Below are 12,500 nucleotides of genomic sequence, written 5' to 3'. Positions count from 1 at the left end.
CCCGAAATCTAGGTGTAATTGCAGTATACAGAGTAGATTGTCCTACAAAGACACTAAGATTTAGATTTAGTAATCTAAAAATTAATTAGACCCCTATACTTTCTTTTATCTATTTATTTGTTTCTTTTTATTTTACTACTCAATCTTATCAGTTTGTAAAGCGTCTTTGAGTGTCTAGAAAAGCGCTATATAAGTCTAATGTATTATTATTATTATTATTATAATGCTGCCATGTCGCAAAGGTCAGAAGTATGGCTTTTTATTACTGATAATAATAAATGGATTTGAACACACTGAACCCTAATCTTAATCCTTACCCTCATATTACCTCAAACTACCTCAAAAACCTAAATGCAACCCTTAACCTGGCCTTGATTAAGAATATAGCTCAGATAATCTCAGGATTCAGTCTGGCCTCAGGACTCAGTCTGGTCTCAGGTCTCAGTCTGGACTCAGTCTGGTCTCAGGTCTCAGTCTGGTCTCAGTCTGGTCTCAGGACTCAGTCTGGCCTCAGGACTCAGTCTGGTCTCAGGACTCAGTCTGGTCTCAGTCTGGTCTCAGGACTCAGTCTGGTCTCAGGTCTCAGTCTGGCCTCAGGACTCAGTCTGGTCTCCGTCTGGTCTCAGGACTCAGTCTGGTCTCAGTCTGGTCTCAGGTCTCAGTCTGGTCTCAGGTCTCAGTCTGGTCTCAGTCTGGTCTCAGGTCTCAGTCTGGTCTCAGTCTGGTCTCAGGACTCAGTCTGGTCTCAGGTCTCAGTCTGGTCTCAGGTCTCAGTCTGGTCTCAGGTCTCAGTCTGGCCTCAGGTCTCAGTCTGGTCTCAGGTCTCAGTCTGGTCTCAGGACTCAGGTCTCAGTCTGGTCTCAGGACTCAGGTCTCAGTCTGGTCTCAGGTCTCAGTCTGGTCTCAGGACTCAGGTCTCAGTCTGGTCTCAGGTCTCAGTCTGGTCAGGACTCAGTCTGGTCTCAGTCTGGTCTCAGGTCTCAGTCTGGTCTCAGGACTCAGTCTGGTCTCAGGTCTCAGTCTGGTCTCAGGTCTCAGTCTGGTCTCAGGACTCAGTCTGGTCTCAGGTCTCAGTCTGGTCTCAGGTCTCAGTCTGGTCTCAGGTCTCAGTCTGGTCTCAGGTCTCAGTCTGGTCTCAGGTCTCAGTCTGGTCTCAGGACTCAGTCTGGTCTCAGGACTCAGTCTGGTCTCAGGTCTCAGTCTGGTCTCAGGTCTCAGTCTGGTCTCAGGTCTCAGTCTGGTCTCAGGTCTCAGTCTGGTCTCAGGTCTCAGTCTGGTCTCAGGTCTCAGTCTGGTCTCAGGACTCAGTCTGGTCTCAGGACTCAGTCTGGTCTCAGGACTCAGTCTGGTCTCAGGTCTCAGTCTGGTCTCAGGTCTCAGTCTGGTCTCAGGACTCAGTCTGGTCTCAGGTCTCAGTCTGGTCTCAGGTCTCAGTCTGGTCTCAGGTCTCAGTCTGGTCTCAGGTCTCAGTCTGGTCTCAGGTCTCAGTCTGGTCTCAGGACTCAGTCTGGTCTCAGGTCTCCGTCTGGTCTCAGGACTCAGTCTGGTCTCAGTCTGGTCTCAGGTCTCAGTCTGGTCTCAGGTCTCAGTCTGGTCTCAGTCTGGTCTCAGGTCTCAGTCTGGTCTCAGTCTGGTCTCAGGACTCAGTCTGGTCTCAGGTCTCAGTCTGGTCTCAGGTCTCAGTCTGGTCTCAGGTCTCAGTCTGGCCTCAGGTCTCAGTCTGGTCTCAGGTCTCAGTCTGGTCTCAGGACTCAGGTCTCAGTCTGGTCTCAGGTCTCAGTCTGGTCTCAGGACTCAGGTCTCAGTCTGGTCTCAGGTCTCAGTCTGGTCAGGACTCAGTCTGGTCTCAGTCTGGTCTCAGGTCTCAGTCTGGCCTCAGGACTCAGTCTGGTCTCAGGTCTCAGTCTGGTCTCAGGTCTCAGTCTGGTCTCAGGTCTCAGTCTGGTCTCAGGACTCAGTCTGGTCTCAGGACTCAGTCTGGTCTCAGGACTCAGTCTGGTCTCAGGTCTCAGTCTGGTCTCAGGTCTCAGTCTGGTCTCAGGACTCAGTCTGGTCTCAGGTCTCAGTCTGGTCTCAGGTCTCAGTCTGGTCTCAGGTCTCAGTCTGGTCTCAGGTCTCAGTCTGGTCTCAGGTCTCAGTCTGGTCTCAGGTCTCAGTCTGGCCTCAGGGCAGCAGAGTGAGAGACAGCAGAGTGAGAGACAGCAGAGTGAGAGACAGCAGAGTGAGAGACAGCAGAGTGAGAGACAGCAGAGTGAGAGACAGCAGAGTGAGAGACAGCAGACTGAGAGACGGCAGAGTGAGAGGTAGCAGCACCTGGCCCAGCCCTGGCAGGTTTCCTGAGGAGTCACACAATGATGACCTCACTCTCCAGCAGAGGAGCGGTCTGGAACGGGAAATATTATATCTGCCATAAACTCTGGCTAGAGGAAGGATTGTGTGTGTGTGTGTGTGTGTGTGTGTGTGTGTGTGTGTGTGTGTGTGTGTGCCTGCGTGCGTGTGTGTGTGCGTGCGCCGACAAATGCATAGTCAGAGTCTTTTGAACTGCTCCTCTACTTCTTAATCCAGTTTCCTACCTCCCTCCCTCCCTCTCTCCCTCCCCCCCTCCCTCCCTCCCTCCCTCCCTCCCTCTTCCTCCTCCAGGGAAATTCTCCTCCAGTGGTGGTGAACACAGACACACTCGACGGCTCCCCCTACGTAAGGATGAGTTCACCCTTCACTGTTTTATTACCCGTTATAATATAATAATAATTATATATATATATAATACAGTGACTATATGTTTTACGCCATGTTGTTAAACCAGTACCCATCTTCTATGTTTATGCTCCTCATGTAGTGATCATTCTGTAACAGTACACAGACTACTACACCTACTGTACTTCACCTACTATGTGTCTGTGACAGATGTGACAGATGTGACAGTAACACTGTGTATTGTCCTCCCAGGTGAACGGGACAGAGGGGGAGATAGAGTATGAAGAGATTACCCTGGAAAGGGTGAGTGATTCTACTGCAGCAAACAACTGGCGAGGCCGCCAGCTAGCAATCCAGCTAGCCAGCTAGCAACCCAGCTATCCAGCTAGTAACCCAGCTAGCCAGCTAGCAACCCAGCTATCCAGCTAGTAACCCAGCTAGCCAGCTAGCAACCCAGCTATCCAGCTAGTAACCCAGCTAGCCAGCTAGTAACCCCAAGGTTGCTGGTTCGATCCTTGCCTTGGGAGACAGTGGTTGACTTTAATTTCATGTTTATTTTTGGGACATTTAACAGAAACCTCCATGCAAATGCATTTATAGTAAATACGTCTGTCTAAGTAAGTGAATCATCTATCCATCAGTCATCATAAGAAATAATAATCTATGCCAAATCCAGGGTCCAGTTACAATGCTAGAAGAACATCATTTACTCGTCAAAAAGGCTTCAAACACCATTGTAATCGTGTCAGTTCCCGAAAATTAGCCTACACCATCATTTTAAACATACATTTTAATATTAGATTCAACTTTATTGTTATTGTAGAGTACAAGCATCAGACAACGAAATGCAGTAAAAAGTGTATGTCAGAAGCGGGAATCAAACCCCTGTCTTAAAACAACACAATGATCTGATAGCAGCAGTTATTACCACTCTGCCATCCTGATGACCTTTTATGATTTAAAAATGAACATAAAACAATAAGTAGGGGCTAGTATGACCTACGCATTTAATCGGTCAGCAATTTCTTGCCAAACCATTTCCCTCGCCTCGTTAATTGCGGCAGTATTGCACTTTTTTACATCTTATTCTTCATAAAGATCAATAAGTAGGAGCGCTGCGCTGTCACTTTCCAGTCTAGTATCTTCTTTAGTTCCAGTCTAGTATCTTCTTTAGTTCCAGTCTAGTATCTTCTTTAGTTCCAGTCTAGTATCTTCTTTAGTTCCAGTCTAGTATCTTCTTTAGTTCCAGTCTAGTATCTTCTTTAGTTCCAGTCTAGTATCTTCTTTAGTTCCAGTCTAGTATCTTCTTTCTGACAATCGGCTCTTCTGGGCTCCTTCTCACTGCGTGCGCGCGCCCAAATCGAGAATTTCATTGTGTGAACACTGATGACACAAGGCTGATTCTAGAACACTGATGACACAAGGCTGATTCTAGAACATTGATGACACAAGGCTGATTTTAGAACACTGATGACACAAGGCTGATTCTAGAACACTGATGACACAAGGCTGATTCTAGAACATTGATGACACAAGGCTGATTCTAGAACACTGATGACACAAGGCTGATTCAAGAACATTGATGACACAAGGCTGACTCTAGAACACTGATGACACAAGGCTGACTCTAGAACATTGATGACACAAGGCTGATTCTAGAACACTGATGACACAAGGCTGATTCTAGAACATTGATGACACAAGGCTGATTCAAGAACATTGATGACACAAGGCTGACTCTAGAACATTGATGACATAAGGCTGATTCTAGAACATTGATGACATAAGGCTGATTCTAGAACACTGATGACACAAGGCTGATTCTAGAACACTGATGACACAAGGCTGATTCTAGAACACTGATGACAAAGGCTGATTCTAGAACATTGATGACACACGCCTGATTCTCATTCGAGGAATCACATGAGGCTTGAATCCCAATCGAGAGTTGCCTGAACGAGGCTTTCCTTTTAATCGTGAATATACTAATCCAACGTTCGTGGAACAGCCCCCAGGTTTAATTACAGATTGTACCTTTAAGTTCGGGCTAACCTAATAATTGTGCCACAGCGACATAGACATGGCAGTATTGGTAGATCCTATGCTGTCAGCCTCATGACTGATACTGTGTGAATAAGAGGTAGTGTGACTGACGGTCTCTGTGTTGTGTCGTGTGTGTGTCCAGGGGAACTCAGGCCTGGGCTTCAGTATAGCGGGGGGGACCGACAACCCCCATGTGGGCGACGACCCCAGTATCTTCATCACCAAGCTCATCCCAGGAGGAGCTGCCGCCCAGGACGGACGGCTGAGGTAAAGATCCTTCACACTCATCCTTCACTCTCATTCTTCACACTCATCCTTCACACTCATCCTTCTCTCTCATCCTTCTCTCTCATCCTTCTCTCTCATCCTTCTCTCTCATCCTTCTCTCTCCTCCTTCTCTCTCATCCTTCTCTCTCCTCCTTCTCTCTCATCCTTCTCTCTCATCCTTCACACTCATCCTTCTCTCTCCTCCTTCACACTCATCCTTCTCTCTCCTCCTTCTCTCTCATCCTTCTCTCTCATCCTTCTCTCTCATCCTTCACACTCATCCTTCTCTCTCATCCTTCACACTCATCCTTCTCTCTCCTCCTTCACACTCATCCTTCTCTCTCCTCCTTCTCTCTCATCCTTCTCTCTCATCCTTCACTCTCATCCTTCACTCTCATCCTTCACACTCATCCTTCACTCTCATCCTTCTCTCTCATCCTTCACTCTCATCCTTCACTCTCCTCCTTCTCTCTCCTCCTTCTCTCTCCTCCTTCTCTCTCATCCTTCTCTCTCATCCTTCACACTCATCCTTCACACTCTTCCTTCACACTCATCCTTCACACTCATCCTTCTCTCTCATCCTTCACACTCATCCTTCACACTCTTCCTTCACACTCATCCTTCTCTCTCATCCTTCTCTCTCCTCCTTCACACCCATCCTTCTCTCTATCCCAATTCCTCTAATAGAAAGAAATACCCATCAAGTTGTCAATCCCCCACTGCTGACCATCCCCCATGCATCCCCCCCCCCTCTCTGCTCACATACAATTGAGTTCCAGTTGTATACACACCAACACACGCTATCAGACTCATGCACACGTTATGCTAACACACACACACACACACACACACACACACACACACACATCAACGACCCATGGCTACACTAGCGATATATCCTCTTGTCTTCGCCAGCTGGGGCTCCGGCAGAGTCGTGTCACTCAGTGGCCTTGTCCCCAACTCCCCTCCTCTCCCTGTCTGTCCCCAACTCCCCTCCTCTCCCCCTGCCTGTCCCCAACTCCCCCCCTCTCCCCCTGTCTGTCCCCAACTCCCCTCCTCTCCCTCTGCCTGTCCCCAACTCCCCCCCTCTCTCCCTGCCTGTCCCCAACTCCCCTCCTCTCCCCCTGTCTGTCCCCAACTCCCCTCCTCTCCCTCTGCCTGTCCCCAACTCCCCCCCTCTCTCCCTGCCTGTCCCCAACTCCCCTCCTCTCCCCCTGTCTGTCCCCAACTCCCCTCCTCTCCCCCTGCCTGTCCCCAACTCCCCCCCTCTCCCCCTGTCTGTCCCCAACTCCCCCCCTCTCCCCCTGTCTGTCCCCAACTCCCCTCCTCTCCCTCTGCCTGTCCCCAACTCCCCTCCTCTCCCCCTGCCTGTCCCCCTCTCCCCTCCTCTCCCCCTGCCTCTCCCCAACTCCCCTCCTCTCCCCCTGCCTGTCCCCAACTCCCCCCCTCTCCCCCTGTCTGTCCCCAACTCCCCCCCTCTCCCCCTGTCTGTCCCCAACTCCCCCCCTCTCCCCCTGCCTGTCCCCAACTCCCCTCCTCTCCCCCTGCCTGTCCCCAACTCCCCCCCTCTCCCCCTGCTTGTCCCCAACTCCCCTCCTCTCCCCCTGTCTGTCCCCAACTCCCCTCCTCTCCCCCTGTCTGTCCCCAACTCCCCCCCTCTCCCCCTGCCTGTCCCCAACTCCCCCCCTCTCCCCCTGCCTGTCCCCAACTCCCCTCCTCTCCCCCTGCCTGTCCCCAACTCCCCCCCTCTCCCCCTGCCTGTCCCCAACTCCCCCCCTCTCCCCCTGCCTGTCCCCAACTCCCCTCCTCTCCCCCTGCCTGTCCCCAACTCCCCCCCTCTCCCCCTGCCTGTCCCCAACTCCCCTCCTCTCCCCCTGCCTGTCCCCACCTCCCCTCCTCTCCCCCTGCCTGTCCCCAACTCCCCCCCTCTCCCCCTGTCTGTCCCCAACTCCCCTCCTCTCCCCCTGTCTGTCCCCAACTCCCCTCCTCTCCCCCTGTCTGTCCCCAACTCCCCCCCTCTCTCCCTGCCTGTCCCCAACTCCCCTCCTCTCCCCCTGCCTGTCCCCAACTCCCCCCCTCTCCCCCTGTCTGTCCCCAACTCCCCTCCTCTCCCCCTGTCTGTCCCCAACTCCCCCCCTCTCTCCCTGTCTGTCCCCAACTCCCCCCCTCTCCCCCTGTCTGTCCCCAACTCCCCTCCTCTCCCCCTGTCTGTCCCCAACTCCCCCCCTCTCTCCCTGTCTGTCCCCAACTCCCCCCCTCTCCCCCTGCCTGTCCCCAACTCCCCCCCTCTCCCCCTGTCTGTCCCCAACTCCCCCCCTCTCCCCCTGTCTGTCCCCAACTCCCCTCCTCTCCCCCTGCCTGTCCCCAACTCCCCTCCTCTCCCCCTGCCTGTCCCCAACTCCCCCCCTCTCCCCCTGTCTGTCCCCAACTCCCCTCCTCTCCCCCTGTCTGTCCCCAACTCCCCCCCTCTCCCCCTGTCTGTCCCCAACTCCCCTCCTCTCCCCCTGTCTGTCCCCAACTCCCCTCCTCTCCCCCTGTCTGTCCCCAACTCCCCTCCTCTCCCCCTGTCTGTCCCCAACTCCCCTCCTCTCCCCCTGTCTGTCCCCAACTCCCCTCCTCTCCCCCTGCCTGTCCCCAACTCCCCTCCTCTCCCTCTGCCTGTCCCCAACTCCCCCCCTCTCCCCCTGTCTGTCCCCAACTCCCCTCCTCTCCCCCTGCCTGTCCCCAACTCCCCTCCTCTCCCTCTGCCTCTCCCCAACTCCCTTCCTCTCCCCCTGCCTGTCCCCAACTCCCCTCCTCTCCCTCTGCCTCTCCCCAACTCCCCCCCTCTCCCCCTGTCTGTCCCCAACTCCCCTCCTCTCCCCCTGCCTGTCCCCAACTCCCCTCCTCTCCCCCTGCCTGTCCCCAACTCCCCTCCTCTCCCCCTGCCTGTCCCCAACTCCCCCCCTCTCCCCCTGCCTGTCCCCAACTCCCCTCCTCTCCCCCTGTCTGTCCCCAACTCCCCCCCTCTCCCCCTGCCTGTCCCCAACTCCCCTCCTCTCCCTCTGCCTGTCCCCAACTCCCCCCCTCTCCCCCTGTCTGTCCCCAACTCCCCTCCTCTCCCCCTGTCTGTCCCCAACTCCCCTCCTCTCCCCCTGCCTGTCCCCAACTCCCCTCCTCTCCCCCTGCCTGTCCCCAACTCCCCCCCTCTCCCCCTGCCTGTCCCCAACTCCCCTCCTCTCCCCCTGCCTGTCCCCAACTCCCCTCCTCTCCCCCTGCCTGTCCCCAACTCCCCTCCTCTCCCTCTGCCTCTCCCCAACTCCCCTCCTCTCCCCCTGTCTGTCCCCAACTCCCCCCCTCTCCCCCTGTCTGTCCCCAACTCCCCTCCTCTCCCCCTGCCTGTCCCCAACTCCCCCCCTCTCCCCCTGTCTGTCCCCAACTCCCCTCCTCTCCCCCTGCCTGTCCCCAACTCCCCTCCTCTCCCCCTGTCTGTCCCCAACTCCCCTCCTCTCCCCCTGTCTGTCCCCAACTCCCCTCCTCTCCCCCTGCCTGTCCCCAACTCCCCTCCTCTCCCCCTGCCTGTCCCCAACTCCCCTCCTCTCCCCCTGCCTGTCCCCAACTCCCCCCCTCTCCCCCTGCCTGTCCCCAACTCCCCCCCTCTCCCCCTGCCTGTCCCCAACTCCCCTCCTCTCCCCCTGTCTGTCCCCAACTCCCCCCCTCTCCCCCTGCCTGTCCCCAACTCCCCTCCTCTCCCCCTGTCTGTCCCCAACTCCCCCCCTCTCCCCCTGCCTGTCCCCAACTCCCCTCCTCTCCCCCTGTCTGTCCCCAACTCCCCTCCTCTCCCCCTGCCTGTCCCCAACTCCCCTACTCTCCCCCTGTCTGTCCCCAACTCCCCCCCTCTCCCCCTGCCTGTCCCCAACTCCCCTCCTGTCCCCCTGCCTGTCCCCAACTCCCCTCCTCTCCCCCTGCCTGTCCCCTCCTCTCACCTGCCCAGTCAGACACACAGATGCTGCTCACCACTGAGCCCACCCAGGCAGCAGAGGGTAGAGCACAGGGGACAGGAGAACTGTCTGTCCCAGGCTCCAGTCCCTAGCCTAGGGTTAGGGTTAGGGTTAGGGGACAGGAGGACTGTCTGTCCCAGGCTCCAGTCCCTAGCCTAGGGTTAGGGTTAGGGGACAGTCCCTAGCCTAGGGTTAGGGTTAGGGGACAGTCCCTAGCCTAGGGTTAGGGTTAGCGTTAGGGGACAGGACTGTCTGTCCCACGCTCCAGTCCCTAGCCTAGGGTTAGGGTTAGCGTTAGGGGACAGGACTGTCTGTCCCACGCTCCAGTCCCTAGCCTAGGGTTAGGGGACAGTCCCTAGCCTAGGTAGGGATGCTCCGATCTGGATTTTTGGGGCCGATACCGATCACCGATTTTTTTCCTCAAGATCAACCGATACTGATACCGATACCGATTTTTTAAAATAATACATAACTGTAGGCCTACTGACTGGATAGCCTACATATTTTTTACTTTTTAGACAAAAGTTTTGATCCATTAGGCACCAAGCAAACGCAGACCCATTTTTATGGCATAGTAAAGGTCTGGCCTATCACCCAGTTAGGGCCTGAAGCCCAAGTCAGTCGATATGGCTGTATAAAAGACATCATAAACGTGGCCTTCATGGTTTACATACTGTTACGTCCTCCTATGTTTTCTGTTCAGTTATCTGTCTTCCCCAGGAAAAAAAAAAAAGAAGAAAAAAAAAAATCGGTTTTTGCGATCGGCCATTTTTGCCGATCACCGATCGAGTCATTTGGAGTGAAATCGGCCGATTTAAATGGGTGGCCGATAAATCGGAGCATCCCTAAGCCTAGGGTTAGGGTTAGGGGACAGTCCCTAGCCTAGGGTTAGGGTTAGGGGACAGGACTGTCTGTCCCACGCTCCAGTCCCTAGCCTAGGGTTAGGGGACAGTCCCTAGCCTAGGGTTAGGGTTAGGGTTAGGGGACAGGAGGACTGTCTGTCCCAGGCTCCAGTCCCTAGCCTAGGGGTCAGCAGCTCCCACACTCTCTCCATCTGAGCCATGTGGATCACTGGAGGAGTTTCTCATGACATTTAAAGGGCACATTTGGGATTCTATAGGTTATCAAAGGAAATTCATATTTCAGGTCCTACCTTTCCCTGAAGTCTTAAGCTGCCTCAGCCCAAATCACACTTTTCATTCTTTTTCTCGGGGGCACCCGCCTCTCTCTCTCCACAATTTCGATGGAGTCGGAGACAGATTCTAACAGCTGCTGAAATGCGATTTGATATTTAGAAACGGACGGGGGATATGTTAATCGTGGTCCGCGAATCAAGCGAAAAGGCCATTTGAAAAGTAGTGCTTTTATGGGGGTAATTATGCAAAAAAAAGGGTGTCGTAACGAGACATTAAGAGCATATGAAGTAGTGGACGAGGTCATAAAAATGTCAGGGTCTGAATAAATAGGAACGCCAGGGCTTTAAAAAGAAAAATGGGACTCACATTATGGCGCTTCAAAAACCTTGTCTGCTGTATACACCCTCCTCTGTGTGCTGTATACACCCTCCTCTGTGTGCTGTCTACACCCTCCTCTGTCTGCTGTCTACACCCTCCTCTGTGTGCTGTCTACACCTCCTCTGTCTGCTGTCTACACCCTCCTCTGTGTGTTGTATACACCCTCCTCTGTGGGGCTGTAAGTGGAGCAGACACTGAGCCCAGGGCTCTGTACCGCGCCTCTCTGGCTCTGCTGACGGACTAAACGTCCTGCCCAGCTGGAGCCTGTTATGTCACATGGTACAGGACAGGAGAGCGGACGCTCGCTGAGGCAGCAGAGACGATGGGGCACAGGGGGGAGGGGGGGGGGTCTAACGACCCAGGATAGGGGAAGGAGAGAAAAAAGCTCAGAGTCGAATCGAAAATGTCTGTTATACAGGAATACCTGTTAGTAGTGTTGTTCCAGATGCCATCACGCAACACCCATAACGAATCCTCTCAATCTATTTGACAATCTCTCTCTCTCCACCCTCCCTCCTCCTTTCTGCCTCTCCTTCTCCTCCTTCTCTCCTCCTTTCTCCCTCTCCTTCTCCTCCTTCTCTCATCCTTCTCCTCCTTCTCTCCTCCTTTCTGCCTCTCCTTCTCTCTCTCTCTCCTCCTTTCTGCCTCTCCTTCTCCTCCTTCTCTCCTCCTTTCTCCCTCTCCTTCTCCTCCTTCTCTCCTCCTTTCTGCCTCTCCTTCTCCTCCTTCTCTCCTCCTTTCTGCCTCTCCTTCTCCTCCTTCTCTCCTCCTTTCTGCCTCTCCTTCTCCTCCTTCTCTCCTCCTTCTCCTCCTTCTCTCCTCCTTTCTGCCTCTCCTTCTCCTCCCCCGCCCTCCCCTCTCTCCCTCCCTCAGTGTGAACGACAGTATCCTGTTTGTGAACGACGTGGACGTGCGGGAGGTGACCCACAGCCTGGCCGTGGAGGCGCTGAAGGAGGCGGGGGCCATCGTGCGTCTCTACGTCCTCCGCAGGAAGCCGGCCGCCGAGAAACTCACCGAGATCAAACTGATTAAAGGGCCTAAAGGTAGGAGGAGGGTTAGGGTTAGGGTTAGGGTTAGGGTTAGGGTTGAATGAATGAATGAATGAATGAATGATGAATGAATGGTCTTTATTGTCATTGATATAGTACAGGTACCATACAACAAAATTTGGGAGGGGGGGCTCCCCTGGTGCTAGGAAAAAAATACTAAAACAAGAAGGGAAAAGAGCTGGTTTACATAAATAAAGGCTATATACACTATCCACTATACTATACAAATAAAACACTATGCTGTACTCTATGCTATACTATAAATATCCTAACATTTCCTATCTCTGAACCTTATGTACCCGAGGGTTGTCATATTGCACATAGTATTATTGCACATTCATTTAAAGTGTCGCAGTTTGCAGGTTTGAAATGTTCACAGTTGTGTTTCAGTATTGCACTTGATTACAATCTAGTAGCTGCCATCAAATTGTCTAGATTGTCCAGGGCCTAGAACCTAGGTCTTTGCTGTGTTCAGGGCCTGAATGGCCCTGGGGTAGAAGCTGAGCTTCAGTCTATTTGTCCTTGCGGACATGGTCCTGAACCGCCTGCCCGAGGGCAGCCGAACAAAGTGTTCGTTCCCAGGGTGGGATGGGTCTCTGGAGATCTTGGAGGCCTTCCTGAGGCAGCGTGTGTTGTACAGCTCTTCCAGAGAGGGGAGGGGGGCGCCGATGATCTTCTGGGCCGATCTCACGAGTCTCTGTAGCGCTTTCCTCTCTGCGGCTGTGCAGCTGGAGAACCACACGCAGATGCAGTAGGTGAGGATGCTCTCCACTGTGCAGCGGTAGAAGGTCACAAGCAGCTCCTGTTTGAGGTGGTATTTCCTGAGGACTCTCAGGAAGTAGAGCCGCTGTTGTGCCTTCTTGATGATGGCTGCTGTGTTGGTCTTCCAGGACAGGTCATACTGTATGTGCACCCCCAGGAATCGGAGGGTTAAGACTCTCTCCACGCTCCCT

General features: G+C 53.8%; 1 protein-coding gene across 1 annotated transcript in view; it reads left to right on the top strand.

The window, feature by feature from the left end:
• Window positions 1-12,500, top strand: part of LOC308175012 (disks large homolog 4-like) — a gene marked incomplete at both ends in the record, with an annotated part of 74,196 nt that overhangs the window by 36,841 nt on the left and 24,855 nt on the right. Inside the window, 4 exons of the mRNA XM_080550126.1 lie at window positions 2,641-2,694; window positions 2,947-2,997; window positions 4,880-5,004; window positions 11,372-11,541. Coding sequence (XP_080406252.1) covers window positions 2,641-2,694; window positions 2,947-2,997; window positions 4,880-5,004; window positions 11,372-11,541 — 400 coding nt within the window. The remainder of the gene's footprint in view (window positions 1-2,640; window positions 2,695-2,946; window positions 2,998-4,879; window positions 5,005-11,371; window positions 11,542-12,500) is intronic.

Source organism: Nansenia antarctica (genome assembly GCF_963989245.1).
Source record: "Nansenia antarctica genome assembly, chromosome: 20".
Lineage (NCBI taxonomy): Eukaryota > Metazoa > Chordata > Actinopteri > Argentiniformes > Microstomatidae > Nansenia > Nansenia antarctica.
This window is presented reverse-complemented; position numbering and strand designations above follow the sequence as displayed.